This window comes from Halichoerus grypus, chromosome 2 (genome assembly GCF_964656455.1).
Source record: "Halichoerus grypus chromosome 2, mHalGry1.hap1.1, whole genome shotgun sequence".
Lineage (NCBI taxonomy): Eukaryota > Metazoa > Chordata > Mammalia > Carnivora > Phocidae > Halichoerus > Halichoerus grypus.
Genome location: NC_135713.1, coordinates 152,575,054 through 152,593,209, shown reverse-complemented (window position 1 = coordinate 152,593,209; position 18,156 = coordinate 152,575,054). Strand labels below are relative to the sequence as shown.

The following is an 18,156-nucleotide window of genomic DNA, read 5'->3' as shown; positions in this document are numbered from 1 at the left end:
CCCCTCCTCCCCCTCCCCCCAGCTGGTGTGTAAGTGTCTTGGAGTTCAGTGTGTCATGATGGACCAATAGTTTTGCCACTTGGAGTCTCTCCCCACATTCCTGCTCCCCAGTTTTCATGTGGGGCACTCAACCGACATTCCCATGGGGTCTCCCTCCCTCCCATCCGCCTGATCTGCCTCCTCCTCCTCCCACCAGGAGAGTTTGGGGGTTGGCCACAATCTGACTCTTTTGGGGGAGATGGCTGCCAGTGTGTGGGGGGTCATCACTGCCTTGGGGAGGAGTGGGGCAGGGCAGAGAATCCCCCCAATTCCTGCCTGAAATCTGGCCCCACCCTTGCTGGGGTTTGGACCGAAAACTCCCCTCCCCGGTTTGTGGGGGTGTTGCTCCCATCACTGCCCAGCTCCTCTGACTGCCCCCCTGAATTCAGGGTGGGGGTACTAGTCACTGCCAATGTGTGTATGGGACTTGCTGGAAGATGGGGATTCTCACCCCTCTCCAGGGCAGTTGAGCCCAGAGTTGTCTCCTCCTTAGGCGAAGTGATAGAGGGTCTAATGTCTTTTTAAATGGCACAATTTTAGGAGTCTGAGGGTGCAGTCCCTAACCTGCTGGAGGGGACCCCCCAAACTCTTTCTTCCCCCCACACTCAAGGTTTCTGTGTGGAGGGGGAGCAGGGAGATCTAAGCTGTGGTGTGAAAGGGTAGGGAGAGATGCTGGGGGTGGGGGTGCTGTGTTCTAGACCCCCCCATATTATCCCAGTGTCCCCTGCCCCCCTTTCCCTCCCCCCATGCCCCCAATTCTGTGACGCATCCAGATTGTGAAAATGTACAATAAATGTGTAATGAGTAACCAGCTGGTGTGTGTTCTAAGACCTTTTCTTAACCAATGGGAAGGGTATAGGATCTGCAGGTGAAACGGGAAAGTTGAGAAGGTACATTTGGAATGGACTGAGCTTTGCTGGAGGGCCTGACCTTGGGCAGAGCAAAGTGTGATTCCCAAAGTGGCCACGGGTGGGCGCCCGGCGCTGATAAGAGGAAGTGTTCTTGATCCCTGTGTCAGCCTGGTGAGCCTCGAGGCTTGGGCCTGGAGGCATGCTCCTGCTCTGTTGGATCCCTCTCCAACCCTTGATTTAATTCCCAGATGCTCCGCAGTCGCTCCCGTGGTCATTTACTCCTAGGCCTGAAGTAGATGGCCGACTTGTGCGAAACGTCTCTTCCCCCTGGGTTCCTCTCGCAGTGGCAGCATCCCGAAGGGGTTAATAAATACAGAGCAGATGGGCTCAGGGAGACCCGGCCATAGACTGGCCTGCTAGGGCTGCACCCTGTTGTAGGGCTGGTGACTCGACCCCACGCTGAGGTCCCTTGGCCTCCCGGCCGGTGACATCCCCAACATGGCACCCCTAGCACCCCCGACCCCAGGTGCTGCAGCAGTGAGTGGAGTGCTGGATGAGCCCTCGAAGCCCGACTTCCCGGGCCGCAGCAGGAGGTGAATCCTACGTAGTGTTTCCCGAACTGCCAAGGGTGCTTTTACAAAAGGGTACGCCGTCCTCATAATAATGTCCCCCATTTACCGAGGGCTCACTACGTGCCTCGCGCTTCATCTACTGAGGTTCCCGAACGCCCTCGGACCCGCCCTCTCTATCATCGTGTCGGGGGCCTGGGTTTAAATCTAGGGCCCCATTACTGACTGGAGTGTTAATCCAGACAAGATTATGTAACCTCTCCGGAGCCCAGTCTCTGCGGGGCGGAGTAGTAGTGAGACGGCCTCCCGGCTTGGGAGAAGCGCCTGGCTTGGTCCACAGAGAACCACCCGGAGGCAGCCGTCATCACCGTGATCATCATCGTCCTCGCGCGGCGCTGGGATCTGAAGACCGCTCCACCGTTAATGCCGGCCCCTTCCAGCTTCGCGGGGCTTTAGGGGCCCGGGGCCGGAGACTCAGTGCGGGGGGCGCTCTGGTCACGCCCAGGACAGTTTGCCCGGGTCTCGGCACAAAACTCCCCCAACCAACGCCACCGCCGCTCACATCTGCGCCTGCGTGCAGGTCACCCTCGCTGCGCCTGCGCAGACTCCGCAGTCTCTGGTAAGAGTGTCGTCAAGGAAAATCCCCAGCTTCCAGGTAAACAAGTTGCCGCGTGAGACCGCCGGCACGTGTCTTCTACAGCTCCGAGACCTCCCAGCCTATGAGAAACTCTGAAGGGCTGGACTGGCATTCGCGTCCCGGATTCGGGCCGGTCGGAGGCTCGTGCCACAGCCAATAAGAACCTCCGAAGTGGGTGGGGGCGTGACTTTCGGCCAGACTCCCAATCAACGTGCCGGGGCGGCCCCTCTCTCACGTGGAGCTGTCACTGCGGGTGGGCAGACTGGCCAATGAGAAGATGACGGCGGCCGCCGGCGCCAATGGCGGCGGCGCGGGGGCCGGGCGGCCGCACGCGGCGAGGGGCATGGGTCGGGGCCCCCGGGCCAATAAGCTTGAGGGGCGTGGCCGCGCGGCGGGTGGGCGGGCCTGGAGGAGCTCGTCCGGGCGCCGCCGTCCCGCTGGGGAAGAAGCTGTGGCCTGTGCGTGCGCGCCGAAGGTGAGTGTTCGCGGGTGGGCGGAGACCGGCGGAGACCCGTGTGCGCTTCTCCGGAGTGGTGTGTCCTGTCCCAGGCGGTGTTAATGGAGTGGGGCGGGGGGATCGTGCGAATGCAAGATCGCCGCGGTGGGAGCTTTGAGGGTCGTGGGAAATGGGACCCAGAGGGACGAGGGCGGGAGTCTCCGACATCTGACAGATTCCTCGCTGCCCTAGGTGCCTGGACCCCCACCCCCCTGATTGGCCCAAGGGTCCTGGGAGGGTGGGGCTTGGAAGTCGTCAGCTCCCCGAGGGAGCTGAGACCCCTGCTCCCGGGGCGGTGTGGGGACGCGGTCCCTGAGAGTGGGTGGGGGACATTCCAGTGCTTGGCTACTGTTTGGGTAGGCTCCTTAAGCACTTAAAAGATTCAGGTGTTCTGAGGCTGGAGGGAGGCCCTGATCGGGCAGGTGGGAGGGTACGAAAGGGTTGACATGGTGATTCGAGAAAGGGTGGTGAGATGATGTGTGTGACCCTGAGCCTGTCGCATCATGGCTCTGGATGTCTCTCTCGGGTGTAAAGGGGAGGGGTTGAGCCTCGGAGCCATCCCTGGGAGTAAAGGTGGAGTAGCCCCTGTCCGAGAGGGACCGAAGGGTTGTGCGGACTGTCTGTGCACGTGTCTTCCTGAGCCCCTGGATGCCAGGAGGCACCAACCTCTCGGTAGAGCTCTGCTCTCTGTACAGACACCCAGGCTTGTGGCAAAGTGACCGGGGGTACGGTGAAGAGTGAGCAGGTGGGGCCCCTAGGAAGCCCCTGGGGCTGGTGGCTGCTGGGGTGATCTCAAGGACTTTGTGAACGTGTGAAGACTGGGGCTGAGATGATTCGGGGCGAGCGTGTGGGGAGTGCAGACTGGACGTCAGAGACCAGGCCCAGGGAGAGGAGGGGCTGGATGGATCTGTGTTCCGGGCACCAAACTTAGAATCGGCTGGATATTTGAGAGGCGCCCATCCTCCAGTGCTGGGAATCACCGCACAGGTGCCCGCCCGAACGGTAAAACGCCGGAATGACAAGCCATGATCAGCGCTCAGATTTGAACCCTGGGCTCCACTTGTTAAGAGCCAAGAACACATTGTGAGGCAACTTTAGTGACTTCTGAGCCTTAGTTGGTTCTGTGGAATTGGGGTAATACCCATCTCCCAGGGTTGTTCTGGGGATTAAATAAGATAATATATATATATGGTGCTTAGCGCAATGCCTGGGTTATGGTTTAATGTTTTTTGTTTTGTTTTGCTTTTAGCTAAAAAAAAAAATGGCTATAGGATCTCAAAACAACAGTGACAAGGAGTGCTGTGGTTGGGAACTGTTCTCACATTCTCAAGTGTTTCTGCAAGTTTCGGTGACTCCCTCCTCATTTCCCTCTTCCTGGGCCTTCTGGTCGTCAGGCACCAGCCCAAAACCTCATTCCACCCTTTCATTCCTCTCCCAGGATCCAGGCCCTGGGCTGTGCCACTTGCTCTGTCCCAGTTCGATTTTCTCATCCTACACCCATTCTTCTCCCTGCCCCTCCTCCATCTCTCTGCTGCCATAGTAACAGGAGATTCCAGCTCCGAGGGGGCCTCTGGGAAGGAGCAAAGGTGCGTGTTCTCTCGCAGAACCTGGGCCTCCAGCGTCCCCGCCCCAGCTCTTTGGGATTGGGCCAGCAGATGTGTACAGTTTGGGAGAAGGGGGAAGCCAGTGCCAGGAGCTGCAGGAACAAGCCGAGGGGAGGGCGGATGCGAATCTGGAGAAGAGAGCCAGGCGCGGTGGCGGGGGACCCCTTCCTCCTAATCCTCTCTCCAGGAATCCCTGGCTTTAGGACAGGACGGCTGTCTTTGGTTGGGGGAGGCGCCCAGTCTGGGTGCATGTCCTGGGCCACCAGCCAAGAGTACATGATGTTCCCAAGTGCGCTGGCCGCCGCCCTCTCCGGCTGGCCGCCTCCCAAACCGCTGCCTCTCCAGCCTCCCTGTCCCACATTCCCCGGCTGCCTTGCTCCGCCCTCTTCCTCCGCTTTGACGTCACCGCTCCCTCCCGCCCCCTCGCCTCCATTGACGGCAGCAGGGCCTGGTTACTGTGGGGACTGCGAGGCAGGACAGCCGGGGCCTTGAGAGCAGGTGGGCGCTGCAGGAGCGCTCGACCCCTTTGTCTATGCAAAGCACAGACCTAGAGGTGGGGGGTGAGAGAGCACGGACTGCCTGTGTCCGCGGAGATCACACCTAGACCCCAGAGGAGAACCCGGGAGGAAGAAAAACCCTGTTTCCAGAGGAGAGGGGTCTGAAAATGAGACAAGGGAAGGGGCCACAGTCTATGACTCGGGGGGCCATTTCCAAGGAGACGAGACTGAGAATCCAGGCTCCTGAATCCTTTGTTTCCTGTGTTTTCTTGCTTTGGCTTTTTTCTGGGTTATTTTATGACATCCCTGTGCCCCAGCTTTTCCACAGAGCCCTCCCCCGGGGCCCCTCCACGGGGAACACCATTGTTAAGGAAAGCTTAGGCCACGTGACAGTGAGGGAGTGCACCCACAGCTGATTATGTCAGCATCAGCTTGGGGGCCTCTTCACTCGCCACCCACGTTATCGGGGAGCCCTGAGAGGAACTGCTCACAGCCCTCTTAGATGGAGGGGTCTGTGTCACTGCAGTTTCCCCCCAGCTCAGCCCGGCACTGTATTTCCCCCAATTAGGACTCAGGGTTCTGCTCCCCTCCCCTTTACAAAAAGCATAATTTCCAGCACCTTCTCCATGGCTGAGGCCCCTTCCCCTCCCTTATCTATCCTTGTTAACAACAAAATCACCGTATTTACTGATCACCCACGGTGTGTCAGGTTCTGTCCTGGGGACTGAGAAATGCAGTGAGGTGACAGATGAGGTCCTCGGCTTTCTCTTGTCCTAGGGCTAGGGATCTGAAGCCCTTGCCACCCCACCTGTCTCTCCAGGGTCCCACTTGGTCTCTTCCCTCAGCCACCCCCTAGGTTCCCCCTGTAGTCCTGGCTTCCTGGCCCCCACTTTTGGGGCGGCCCTAAGTGTGGGTGGCCGCATCTTCAGGAGCGAAGCAGCACTAGTCACCACGTAGGCTGCCCGGAGACATTTTCTCTGATTGGGTACAGAAGCACGTAGCATTGTTTCCCTCTACAGCCCTTATCGGCCCTGGCTGCCCCTTCTGTTGTCTGCATCCTCCCCTGCACTCCACCCCCTGTCACGCGGGGACCCTCAATTGCCATCCTCCTGGCTGTCCACAGGATTTGAAGTGTCAGAGGAAGGGACTGGATAAAATGGCTTTATTGTGATGACAAGGCTGGGGCGAGGAACCCAGGAGAGGCCAGGCTGGGTTTCTTTGTGTGTCCCCGTCCTCCCAAGGGACCAGCCGTCTCATCCAGCCTGGCCCACCCCCCAAGGGTCAGCATTCCTTTCCCCCACCTCTGGCAAGGCCAAGGCGTTCTGTTCTGTAGGGCTGACGGTCCAGGAAGTAGACCTCTCTTAAGCACCTACCGTGGCCCCGGCATTTTGCCCGAAGAAGGGCAGCTTATCTGCCCTCTCCGCCCTCCCATTATTCACTGTGCAAGGCATCCTGCGCCCGTTGGCTGCGTGGTGGTGTCTGGGGCCCTTCAGCCCAGCGCCAGCACCCAGGTCCACGTGCGCCCGTGTGTGTGACACAGCCCTGACCTCAGTAGGGGCCAGTAGCCAATCAGGGGCCGGCCCGGGATCCCCAGCCAATCGGGGGCGGGGCCTGCGGCTCCGCCGGCAGGAGGCCAATGAGGGGCAGTGCCTGGCATTATGCAACCCGCCTCCTGGCCCCACGAAGCTTCCACTCGGCTGAGGGCTACAACGGCGGCGGGCCGGCGGCCGGAGGGCGCTCGCGCGGCCAGGTAGGCATCTCCAGGGCCACCCGGGGACCGGTCTCCCGCCCCAAGTCGGACCGCCGCCACTTCCAGCCTGAGGCGCCGCTCTGGGCCCTGGCGCTCTGACGGCACACCGATAATCCGCCTTCCTTGCCGCTGTCCACCCCCCCTCTGCCGTCGGGAACGTAGGTGTTGCTCGCAACCCTGCACCGGCTGTCCGTACTCCTGATCCGCTTACCTTACCTCCAGCCTTGACCTCTCCTCCCAGCTCCCCCGGCCCAACGCCCGACCCTCGGCAGGCAGGCCCCCGCCGCCTTTCTTGTCACTCGGGGGTCCCTGGTTTTGCCCCGGCACCAGGACCCCTTCGGGCTTTCCGCGCTCCCCGCGCTCCCCCCTCCAGTGCCTGGCCCCGCGCCGGCCGTGATGTAAGCCTGGTTCAGGCTGGAACATCCCGTTCCCGGCGCTAGTTCCTGCTGTTGGCCACAGCCTTCCTTTTTCTACTGGCGCTCAGAAAATGCTCCGGGGGCTGGGGGGGGGGGTGTGGTTGGACGAGGAGTAGGGGAAGAACTATCCGCTGGCGGTTGTGTGTCCCTTGCTCACAGCTGAGTGTGTCCGCTTGGGATGGGGGTGGGGTGGGATCTAGAAAAGTAGAGGACTGAGGAAAGAGGATTCCCGAGACCCTGACAATGGCAGGTGCCGGCTTGGCACCTGGGGGTCGGGAGAGGGTGCAGGGGCCGGAGAAGGACAGGCTGTGTCGTCTTGACCAGAATGACTGGGATCCAGGCGAGCGCCAGGCTGAGGAGCTTTTGCGCGGAGGGCGGTGGCGGTTGTGTTTTGCCCCGGGGAGCGAGGCCAGCCCCTGGAAACCCGATGGGCCGCCCTTCTTCATACGGCCACCGGGCCCTCCAGGGCCGGACGGTGTTTTAGAGGTGGGCGACCCGCGGCCGCGCCCGCCGGTGTGGGAGTGGGTCGATCCTCGGCTCCGTCGGGAAATGGGGGAGGGGTCGCCCTTCCCGGCCTCCTGTGGTCCCTCCAGCAACCGCTGAGCTCAGCTGCTGACGTCGGTTTCCCTGGCGACCGCGGCGGCGGCGGAAGCGCGTGGTGGGGCCGCGCATGTCCGTGCGCATGTGCAGCGGGGGTGGCACCGCCCCCGGATAAAATTAGCCTGAAGGCCTAAATATAGGCGGCGCCGGGCATACCCCCTGCTCCGCGGCCTTGGAGTCCCGGGCGGATTGGGGGCCTGGTGGGAATTTGGGGATGGGAAGCGCCCGGGCTCTGGTTCTCGTCTGCTCAGTCTCTGTTTTCCCAGGCCACGTTGGCAGGGGACGTGGAGGAAGGGCCAAGAGAGGCCCCTTCCCACCTGCAGCCCCTCTCCCGGGATAGGAAACAGAACTTGCCCAGGCTCGCTGTGGGAAGCCTGGGTCCTAGGGGCGTGGGGTCAGACAGGGGAGCTCTGAGTGAAGCCGGCCGGTGCTGTAAAGTTAACAGCTCACCCTTCTCCAAGGCCTCCTTCTTTGGTCTCCTTCCAGGTACTGCCCGTGATCGAACTTCTCAATCCTCAAAGGCTTGGATCTCCCACCTCACTCCCCCAAACCAGGCCGCCTGGCCCCTGTGTGCCCCCGTGGTGGCCTCTCCGCCTTCCGTGTTTTCCTCCTGCCCTCCCCATGGCTCAGACATGAGTGGCCCTCTAGAAGGGGCTGATGGGGGAGGGGACCCCGGGCCGGGGGAAACCTTTTGCCCGGGAGGAGCCCCATCCCCTGGGCCTCCGCAGCGCCGGTCTTGCCCCGGCCCCAGCCTGGCTGATGACACAGACGCCAACAGCAATGGCTCCAGCGGCAATGAATCTAATGGGCCCGAGTCCCGCGGCGCATCTCAGAGGAGCTCACACAGCTCTTCCTCCGGCAATGGCAAGGACTCAGCCCTGCTGGAGACCACCGAGAGCAGCAAGAGGTGCGTATGGATGTGTGGTGCGGGGTCCGGGAGTAGTCTTGGGAGCAGCCTGAGCTACAGGACAGGCCCATGCTGCTGGCCGCTTTCTCATCTTGGGCCCATTGCTTCTCCCCTAGCACGAACTCTCAGAGTCCGTCCCCACCCAGCAGTTCCATTGCCTACAGCCTCCTGAGTGCCAGCTCCGAACAGGACAACCCGTCTACCAGTGGCTGCAGGTTCGTGGGGTTGAGGGCCAGAGGACAAGGCTGGGGGGCCTGGGCCACGATCTGGGGCTCATGGCTCTACCCCCTCCCTCCCTGTGGGCCCTGCAGCAGCGAACAGTCAGCCCGGGCGAGGACCCAGAAGGAGCTCATGACGGCTCTGCGGGAGCTCAAGCTTCGGCTGCCGCCCGAGCGCCGGGGCAAGGGCCGCTCTGGGACCCTGGCCACGCTCCAGTACGCTCTGGCCTGTGTCAAGCAGGTGCAGGGTGAGTGGTGCTTCCGGGGACGGCCCGGCCGGTCCTGGGCTGCGGCGGTGGGGCAGGCTCCTCCCCAGACGCCTCACCGCCTTCACCCTGCAGCCAACCAGGAGTACTACCAGCAGTGGAGCCTGGAGGAGGGCGAGCCTTGTGCCATGGACATGTCCACCTACACCCTGGAGGAGCTGGAGCACATCACGTCCGAGTATACGCTGCGCAACCAGGTCAGCCGCAGCCCGGCCTCCTGGTCCCGAGGCAGCCCCGCCCCCCGCGCGCACGGCGCCCGATTCGACTTTTGTCCCCGCTTTCCCGCCTAGGATACCTTCTCCGTGGCTGTCTCCTTCCTGACAGGCCGCATCGTCTACATTTCGGAGCAGGCGGGTGTCCTCCTCCGCTGCAAACGGGATGTGTTCCGGGGGGCCCGCTTCTCAGAGCTGCTGGCTCCTCAGGATGTGGGCGTCTTCTATGGTTCCACTGCCCCGTCTCGCCTGCCCACCTGGGGCGCTGGGACCTCAGCAGGTGAGGTCCCCAAGCAGTCCCCGGAAGCTGCTGCTGTGAGGGACCAGGGGACCCCAGCTTTTCCTCGCCGGGTTCTTTTTAGCCCAGGGTGGGGTGGGGGGGCTGTTCTTAGTGCCTTTCTGGTCTGTTCTAGGTTCAGGCCTCAAGGACTTCACCCAGGAGAAGTCTGTCTTCTGCCGTATCAGGTAGGTGGGGGAAGTGGGAGCAGACCCCCTCCTACCTTCCACTCTCCTGCCTCTTTGCTGTGTGGGTGTGACCTTGAGGTGCAGGGTGGGTGGCTCTCTACCCAGTCACTAATGCCTCTTCCTCTCCCTTGCTAGAGGAGGTCCTGACCGGGATTCAGGGCCTCGGTACCAGCCATTCCGCCTCACGCCATACGTGACCAAGATCCGGGTCTCAGATGGGGCCCCGGCACAGCCATGCTGCCTGCTCATCGCAGAGCGCATCCACTCGGGTTACGAAGGTTTGTAGGCATCGGGCCTGGCCTGGCAGGGGGTAGGAGGAAGGGTGATTTCTCTAGGCTAGGGGAGAGGCAGGACGAGAGTCTGGGAGGCATATCTCAGCCCTTAAGAATTTTAGAAGAGAGAAGGTATGGTAAGGATGAAGGTTTGAGGGGCGCCTGGGTGGCTCAGTCGTTAGGCGTCTGCCTTCGGCTCAGGTCGTGGTCCCAGGGTCCTGGGATCGAGCCCCACATTGGGCTCTCTGCTCGGCGGAAAGCCTGCTTCTCCCTCTCCCACTCCCCCTGCTCATGTACCCTCTCTCGCTGTTTCTCTTTGTCAAATAAATAAATAAAATCTTTAAAGACAAAACAAAACAAAACAAAAAGGATGAAGGTTTGAGCCCATTTTTAGAGGGAGTATTGAATAAGCACCCTGAACTAGGAGTGGGGAAAGGAGACTGCTTTGATTCTCAGTTTCATGCTTGGTGTGGGGTAGGAGAATGGTCCAGACCATCTCTGTAGGCTAGACGGCCCTGGGCAGAGCCGTGGGGAGGATTGCCAGCCCACTTGGGCCCGAGATGGTGTGTGTCGGGGGCGGGCAGAGAAGCTGGACCATTCTGGATAAAACCCAATGGCCAAAAAAAACCCCCCCAAAAACAAAAAACCAATGGCCACACTTGCTGTGCTCAGCTCCCCGGATCCCCCCCGACAAGAGGATCTTCACCACTCGGCACACACCCAGCTGCCTCTTCCAGGATGTGGACGAAAGGTGAGCTCAGGACCTGGAGGGAAAACGGGGGTGGCTGGGGCCGAGGCCTTGGCTACTCTGATGCCACCTCCCTTTTCAGGGCCGCCCCGCTGCTGGGCTACCTCCCCCAGGACCTCCTGGGGGCCCCAGTGCTCCTGTTCCTGCATCCTGAGGACCGACCCCTCATGCTGGCCATCCACAAGAAGAGTGAGTCCTCTTTCTCCTGCTCTCCCTTCCTGGCTGTCCACGGGGCTTCTCCATGGCTGTGCTTGTGGTCATGTGTCTCGGGGCCTTGGTCTCTTGGGTCCTCGGGACGTGGCCCTCTGCTTTCCCCGGCTCTCCCTCCTGCTGACCCCCCCTCGTTTCCCGCTCCCTCAGTCCTGCAGCTGGCGGGCCAGCCCTTTGACCACTCCCCTATCCGCTTCTGTGCCCGGAATGGCGAGTATGTCACCATGGACACCAGCTGGGCCGGCTTCGTGCATCCTTGGAGCCGCAAGGTGGCCTTTGTCTTGGGCCGCCACAAAGTCCGCACGTAAGTGGGCCCTGCCCCAGAGCTGGCCGTGTGGGCTGGGTCTGTGCGGCAGGGGGCGGGTCTCAGCTTCCCCTTCCCCACCCCGCAGGGCACCCCTGAACGAGGACGTGTTCACCCCGCCGGCCCCCAGCCCAGCTCTGTCTCTGGACTCAGACATCCAGGAGCTCTCGGAGCAGATCCACCGGCTGCTGTTACAGGTGACTGTGGAGGGGTGGGGCTTGGCGAGGAGGCAGGGCTGGGAGCAGGGCTGAGACATCTAACCCCTTCTCCTCCTGCCTCAGCCCGTGCACAGCCCCAGTCCCACAGGGCTCTGTGGAGTGGGCGCCGTCGCTTCCCCGGGCCCTCTCCTCAGCCCTGGCTCCTCCAGTGACAGCAACGGGGGTGATGCCGAGGGGCCTGGGCCTCCTGCGCCGGTGAGTGTCCGTCTTCCGCTTCGCCCCCTAGGCCGGCATTCCCCTGGTGCTGTCAGAATCAGCTTGGGCAGGTGCCTTTTCCTTCTCCTCCCGCTCTCACTGTGCCCTGCACGCCTGCCCGCTGGGCACCTGTCGTTGCTCTGCGCCCTGGGCCTCTGACACTGGTCACACGCCCCCAGTGCTGGCCTGCTCTGTCCCACAGGTGACGTTCCAGCAGATCTGTAAGGACGTGCATCTGGTGAAGCATCAGGGGCAGCAGGTTTTCATTGAGTCCCGCGCCCGGCCTCCACCCCGGCCCCGCCTCCCTGGTCAGTGGGTGAGGGTGCGGGTGAGGAATGAGACCTGGGGGCCCCATGACTTTCGCCCCAACCCAGAGGAGCTCGTCTCTCCCTTTTCTCTCCTTGGCCCAGCTACAGGCACATTCAAGGCCAAGACCCTTTCCTGCCAGTCCCCAGACCCAGAACTGGAAGTGGTCCCTGCTCCCGCCCAGGCCCCACTCACCTTGACCCCGGATGAGGCTGAGAGGAAAGAAGCCTCCAGTTGTTCCTACCAGCAGATCAACTGCCTGGACAGCATCCTCAGGTAAGGCCACCCGGGAACCGTCTCCCACTTGGGCCCCGGCCCCACCCCACCCCAGGCCCTGCCCTCATGTCCTCTGGTCCCCCGCCAGGTACCTGGAGAGCTGCAACATCCCCAGCACGACCAAGCGGAAGTGTGCCTCTTCCTCCTGCACCACATCCTCGGCCTCAGACGAGGACAAGCAGAGGACGGGTCCGGTCCCTTTGGGGGCCAAGAAAGGTAAAGACCCGGCGGGTCCCGTCCTGGCCCACTGGCCCCGTCTCCACACTTCTGCCTTTGGGGCCCCCACCTTACTCTGCCCTGTTCCCCTCCAGGCCTTCTGATTTGCAGACTCCTGGCAGGCCCCCCACCCCCACCCCAGGGACCTCCCGGTGGTAACTGGCGCCGTCTCTCCGCACAGATCCATCGGTGGTGCTGCGCGGGGAGGGGGCCGGCCCTCAGAAGGAGCCAGTGGTGGCAGGCACCCTGAGCCCGCTCGCCCTGGCCAATAAGGCAGAGAGCGTGGTGTCCGTCACCAGCCAGTGTAGCTTCAGCTCTACCATCGTCCATGTGGGAGACAAGAAGCCCCCGGAGTCGGGTACGGGCGCGCAGTGAGGGGGTTCCACTCGGTGCCGCAGCCACGGCTCCCTCCCCCTGCCTTTTCCTTCCCGGTCTGGCCCCTGGGGGAGAGAAAGAGGCCCCCATCCTAGCTCGGGGCTGTTGCCTCTTGCTGTCCATCCCTCCAGCCTCTGGCGCCTTGTTTTTCCTGTTCTTCCTGTCAGCGCACACACAGAGCCTTGGGGGAGGAGGGGTTCAAGCCCCAGGTGCGGACCACAGAGTGTCGGAAAACCCCCCCAAAGGGGCTTTGGGCATTGTCCTGGAGAGTGTGTGAGGGGAGGGCGACGACTGAGCTTGCCTTCCCAGGACAGTCCTAGGGGGTCATCCTGGGGTACTGTCGCTGGAGAGGACTCAGTATCCTCTCTCACCCGGGGGATGGAAGAGGGCCCAGAACCAGGTCTCAGAGGGGAGGAGGCCTGGAGATGCACCCGGGGCCCAGGCTGGGCTGCTGGAGGGGCAGGGTGTGGTGTGGCTGTGGGAACCCCTGAGGGGATCCCAGTGACCCCCCGCACCCCCCTGTCTCCCCTTTCTCAGACATCATCATGATGGAGGACCTGCCTGGCCTGGCTCCAGGCCCAGCCGCCAGCCCAGCCCCCAGCCCCACGGTAGCCCCCGACCCCGCCCCAGACGCCTACCGCCCGGTGGGCCTGACCAAGGCCGTGCTGTCCCTGCACACACAGAAGGAGGAGCAGGCCTTCCTCAGCCGCTTCCGAGACCTCAGCCGACTGCGGGCGCTCGACGGCTCCTCCCCGGCCCCCTTGGCCCCTGGCGAGCGAGGTAGCCACCCGGGACACCCCTGAACTTTGTCCTCTGCCCAGTCCAGGACCAGACTGTCCGGGGAGGGGGTTGGGGGCAGGGGGTGCTCGAGGGAGAGGTTCCTGCTGCAGGGAGCCAGGCTGGGGCGGCCTCCACCACCAGGGCCATGCGTAGGGACGGGCCCCTGGCTAGACTCTCCCCAGTAGGCCAGGGTTCCGGGCTGCAGCCAGAGGAGGGCAGCCTGGGGGGCTGGCACTGAGACAGGCAGGCGGAGGTGCTCGGTTCCAGGTAAGCTGTTTGAAGCCCAGCTTGGGGGCCGGGGCTCAAGTACGGCCGCTTCCGACCGAGATGTCGCCGGTTAAGAGACCCGTATAGACTCCTGGCCGAATGGGCCAGGTGAGCCGGGACAACTCCCGCTGGGGTCGGGGCTTCAAGGGCAGGATGTCTGCCCTCCAGGTGCCTGAGAGAGGCTCCCTGCAGGACGCAGGACTCAGGACTGGGCTCTCCCACCCACCTCGTCGCTCGAGCTAGGCCGAGCGCGGCCTCGACCTGCAGGAGGAGCGCCCAGGCTGTGGGAGTCTGGTGGAGGGACCGGAGTCGCCTGCCCGCTCGTCCTCGGACCCACCCTGCTTCCTCCCATCGGCCACCATGCCCCCGCCTTCTGTGCGCCCCCAGCTCCGCCCCACTTGTAACTTTACCTGTCCTGGCTCCTTGTGCAATAAACCCCCCTGGCCCTGCCTCCTGTGATTCTTCCCTGAAGGTTCTCTCTCCTCCCAAGAGGCCCCCCTTGATCTGGGCAGCCCGGAGGCCCAGTTCTCTCCAGGGCCTTCTCCTGCCCTGTCCTGGGTCAGAGTGGCAGGGCAGCGTGGGGGGTGGGGCAGGGACGCTCACCCCCAGGTTGAGGCCCTCGCTAACCCTCGTCTCTCCCCACAGGCTGCCACCACGGCCCCGCACCCCCTGGTCGCCGACACCACTGCCGATCCAAAGCCAAGCGCTCCCGCCACCACCAGACCCCCCGGGCCGAAGCCCCCTGCTATGGCTCCCACCCATCGCCTGTGTCACCCTCGGCCCCCTGGCCCCCCCCACCAGCCACTACTCCCTTCCCAGCTGTGGTCCAGTCCTACCCTCTCCCAATGTTCTCCCCGCGAGGAGGCCCGCAGTCTCTCCCCTCTGCCCCCACAGCTGGGCCCCCTGCAGCTTTCCCTGCCCCGCTGGTGACCCCCATGGTAGCCTTGGTGCTCCCTAACTATCTGTTCCCCGCCCCACCCAGCTATTCCTATGGGGTAGCCCAGACCCCCGCCGAAGGGCCTCCTACCCCCGCCTCCCACTCCCCTTCTCCGTCCCTGCCCCCACCGCCCCCCAGCCCTCCCCGCGGGCCGGACTCTCCGCTCTTCAACTCGCGATGCAGCTCCCCGCTCCAGCTGAATCTGCTGCAGCTTGAGGAGCCCCCCCGTGTTGAAGGGGGTGCTGTTGCAGGGGGCGCTGGGAGCAGTGCTGGGCCCCCGCCTCCCAGTGAGGAGGCCGCTGAGCCAGAGGCCAGATTGGTGAGCACGGACCCCCTGCATCCTCTTAGCAGCCCCCACGCAGCCCCCCTTCCCCTTGCTGCTCTTCCTGCTCACGCTCCTCCCCGCCCCGTGCCCTCCGGAAGATGGTGTCGTGGGGTGGGGGGCCCCAGGTGAGTTTCTGAATGAGGCAGAAACCCGCCGCCTCATCCGTGGAGTGGGGACAATCCTGTCTGTCTGACAGGTGGGGAGGACACATCCCCAGAACTTCGGGGAGCGCATCGGCCTCCTGGGACAGGCCTGGCGTCCCGCCCCTCCTCTTCTCCCCTCTCTTGTCCCGGCCCCCACTGTTGTGGAGTGGGGACAGAGTCCACTGGGGTTGGGTGGGTCCCCCCAGCCAGTGGAAGCAGTTGACGCGAAGCCTGGCTGTTGATCCCTTCATCCCGCCCTGTTCCCCTTGCCCCCCGCAGGTGGAGGTGACAGAGTCCTCCAACCAGGACGCGCTGTCGGGCTCCAGTGACCTGCTGGAGTTGCTCCTCCAGGAGGACTCTCGGTCCGGCACGGGCTCCGCCGCCTCGGGCTCGCTGGGCTCCGGCCTGGGCTCCGGGTCCGGTTCAGGCTCCCATGAGGGAGGCAGCACTTCAGCCAGCATCACACGTGAGTGCCCCCCACCCCCGGGCCCCCCAGGGTACGACCCTGACAGGGCACGTTGGGAGGCCAGCCCCCCCACCCCCCGCCCTTAGCTGAGCAGCCTGGGCCCAGTGGGCTGCAGACATGGCCTTGAGGGAGGGCGTGGGAGGCCCTGGGGGGGCAGCAGCCTGACTCTGGGGCCCCCTGGTCCCTGCCTCGCAGGCAGCAGTCAGAGCAGCCACACAAGCAAGTACTTCGGCAGCATCGACTCTTCGGAGGCCGAAGCCGGGGCTGCCCAGGCCGGGGCTGAGCCCGGGGACCAGGTCATTAAGTATGTGCTCCAGGACCCCATCTGGCTGCTCATGGCCAATGCCGACCAGCGCGTCATGATGACCTACCAGGTGCCGTCCAGGTGAGCAGGTTCGGAGGCCCCCGCTGCCCCCCCGTCGGAGGGAGGTGTGCTGGTCCACCCGCACTTCCCACTGAGCTTGGGGTTTTCTTTTCGGGGTGGGGGGGCTGGCTCTGCCCTGGCACAGCCAGGCCGGGCACAAGCTTTCCTGGTCTCGGAAGCCCCGAACGCCCAGAGCCCTGGTTGAGAGGAGTGGGAGGCCGTGGGTGGGGAGGACAGTAGCCGCTGGGCTCTGGCCCCGGCTCCCAGCCTCTGCCGTCGAAACCCCTTCCCCGGGCAGGGACATGGCCTCTGTGCTGAAGCAGGACCGGGAGCGGCTCCGGGCCATGCAGAAGCAGCAGCCTCGGTTCTCAGAGGACCAGCGCAGGGAACTGGGTGCCGTGCATTCCTGGGTCCGGAAGGGTCAGCTGCCTCGGGCCCTCGATGTGATGGTGAGAGACGTCTGGGCCCGGAGGGAGAAGAGAGGATCGGGGCGGGGGCGGGGGGGAGCTGATCCCCTCCTTGTCCTTGGGTGGCTCATTCTGAAGGATGGTGGTTGCACGGTTTGCTGGTGGGTTGGATAGCATTTAACCCCACGAGTCTTTGTAGACACCTTCTGGGCCGATCCTCTGTGATGGACATTGGGACCGTGTCCCAGTGGGGTCTAGATACAGGGTACGGTACACTTTCCAATCTCGTTGGCCCGTGTGCATCTGTGTGGACGAGTATTTCTTTGGGAGGATATTTTGGGAAGTAATCCTGGGGGGTGGGGGGAGACACAGGGGAGCTGGGGTGGCAGGTTAGCAGGGAGAACCTCGCCTGACTCGTCCCCTTTCTCCCTCCAAGGCCTGTGTGGATTGCGGTAGTAGCACCCAAGACCCCGGCCACCCGGATGACCCCCTCTTCTCGGAACTGGATGGACTGGGACTGGAGCCTATGGAGGAGGGCGGAGGCGAGGGTGGGGGCGGGGGTGCTGAAGGTGAGGGCGGAGAAGAGGCCCAGGCTCAAGCTGGGGCCAGGGTCTCCAGCTCTCAGGACCTGGCCATGGAGGAGGAGGAACAAGGTGGGAGCTCACCCAGTCCAGCCTTACCCGCAACAGAAAATGGCACCAGCTAGACCACATTTGGGGGCCCCCTCCGGCAGTGCATGAGAAGCTTCCTTCTCCCGTGTTCCACCTCTCAGAACTCAGATGTGGCTGGACCAACCAATAGGAAACTGCCCCAGCTTCTCCCACTTAGGGGGCGGGGCCCCCATCAGCAGCCCAGGATCCAGGGGCTGCCTCCTGCTTCTGAGGGTAGAGACGGGGTGGGGGGGGTTGGTCAGCCCAGCCCAGAGAAGCCGCGTCTCCCACCTCTGGTGAGGAGCTCTTCCTTCCCTTGGAGAAGGTTGCTGACAAGCTGCTCAAGTGGTCTCTCCAAGTCCCGGCTGAGCCCGAGTCCCGGTCCCTGAGGGTTGGGGCTGCACTTATTTATTGGGGGAGACAGCCCCTTCTCCCACCTCCTCCCTAGAGGGGAGGGGGAGGGCCAGCGGTCCAAACCCCTAGCTGCTCCGGGGTGGGGGAGGTTGGTGGACCATGGAGTCCCTGGTGCTGCCCCTCAGGTGGGACCCAGGTGTTCTCAGCTGTACCCTCTACCGATGGCATTTGTGTTTTTGATATTGTGTCTGTTGTTATTTTTTAATACAAAGAGAAGAGAAAAAAAAAACACCCAGGACTTTGTGGACTGAAATGTGTTGGTTGGGGGTAGGGAGCTCGTTGTGGGGAGGTGCGGCCCCGCTTCCAGGGAGGCTGTAGTGAGCGTGAGGACCACTCCCCTGGCGCCCCCCAGCCGTCTGCTCCGCACACCCTTTCCGGCGGAAGGGCCTTGCCGGGCCCGTAAAATCTCCACCTACCGCGGACGGGGGGGCCCTGTCACCTGGCGTCAGCGGGGTGTGTCGTGGGAAGCAGGGCGGGGGGCGGCCGGAAAGCCGGCCCAGCCTGCGGGGGCCCCGAAGCCGGTGAGGGTGTTCAGCTGCTCCGTCACTGTGTCCCCACGCAGGAGAGGGCCCAGTCCAGGGGGGCTGCGGGACGTGAGGTCAAGCACCCATTCATGGTCGAGCTGGGCCCCCGAGGTGTGGGAGACGGGAGGGGCGGAGCGTTAACCCTCCGGCTCGGGACCTGGGAAGGGAGGGGAAAGCCTTGGAACTGAGGTGGCGGAGGATCCGCGGCGACCGCTGTCTTGCGGTTCTCGCT

General features: G+C 63.4%; 1 protein-coding gene across 4 annotated transcripts; it reads left to right on the top strand.

Annotated features, from left to right (window-relative positions):
• Positions 1–2,488: 2,488 nt before the first annotated feature.
• On the top strand, positions 2,489–17,635 carry PER1 (period circadian regulator 1). 4 transcript variants are annotated; one of them, XM_036094527.2, is made up of 23 exons: positions 2,489–2,571; positions 7,946–8,366; positions 8,483–8,581; positions 8,678–8,832; positions 8,926–9,047; positions 9,141–9,342; positions 9,476–9,527; positions 9,663–9,805; positions 10,472–10,550; positions 10,630–10,736; positions 10,908–11,061; positions 11,150–11,258; positions 11,343–11,474; positions 11,677–11,782; positions 11,885–12,056; positions 12,145–12,272; positions 12,454–12,630; positions 13,185–13,427; positions 14,340–14,950; positions 15,379–15,565; positions 15,761–15,950; positions 16,228–16,378; positions 16,773–17,635. In XM_036094527.2, exons 2-23 carry the CDS (start codon positions 8,092–8,094, stop codon positions 17,040–17,042), a joined length of 3,864 nt encoding a protein of 1,287 aa, XP_035950420.1. In that variant the 5' UTR covers positions 2,489–2,571; positions 7,946–8,091; the 3' UTR covers positions 17,043–17,635. The 4 variants fall into 4 exon arrangements, with proteins under 4 accessions (XP_035950420.1, XP_035950423.1, XP_035950421.1 ...); XM_036094528.2 differs by lacking the exon at positions 2,489–2,571 and adding an exon at positions 6,214–6,443; XM_036094529.2 differs by lacking the exon at positions 2,489–2,571 and adding an exon at positions 6,496–6,601.
• Positions 17,636–18,156: the final 521 nt, after the last annotated feature.

Bases quoted from the DNA above. Each gene is read 5' to 3' on its own strand.
- PER1 (XM_036094527.2), top strand. From the start codon at position 8,092: ATGAGTGGCCCTCTAGAAGGGGCTGATGGGGGAGGGGACCCCGGGCCG. The intron at 8,367-8,482 runs GTGCGTATGGAT...CTTCTCCCCTAG, and splicing joins ACCACCGAGAGCAGCAAGAG to CACGAACTCTCAGAGTCCGT. The intron at 11,783-11,884 runs GTCAGTGGGTGA...TCCTTGGCCCAG, and splicing joins ACCCCGGCCCCGCCTCCCTG to CTACAGGCACATTCAAGGCC.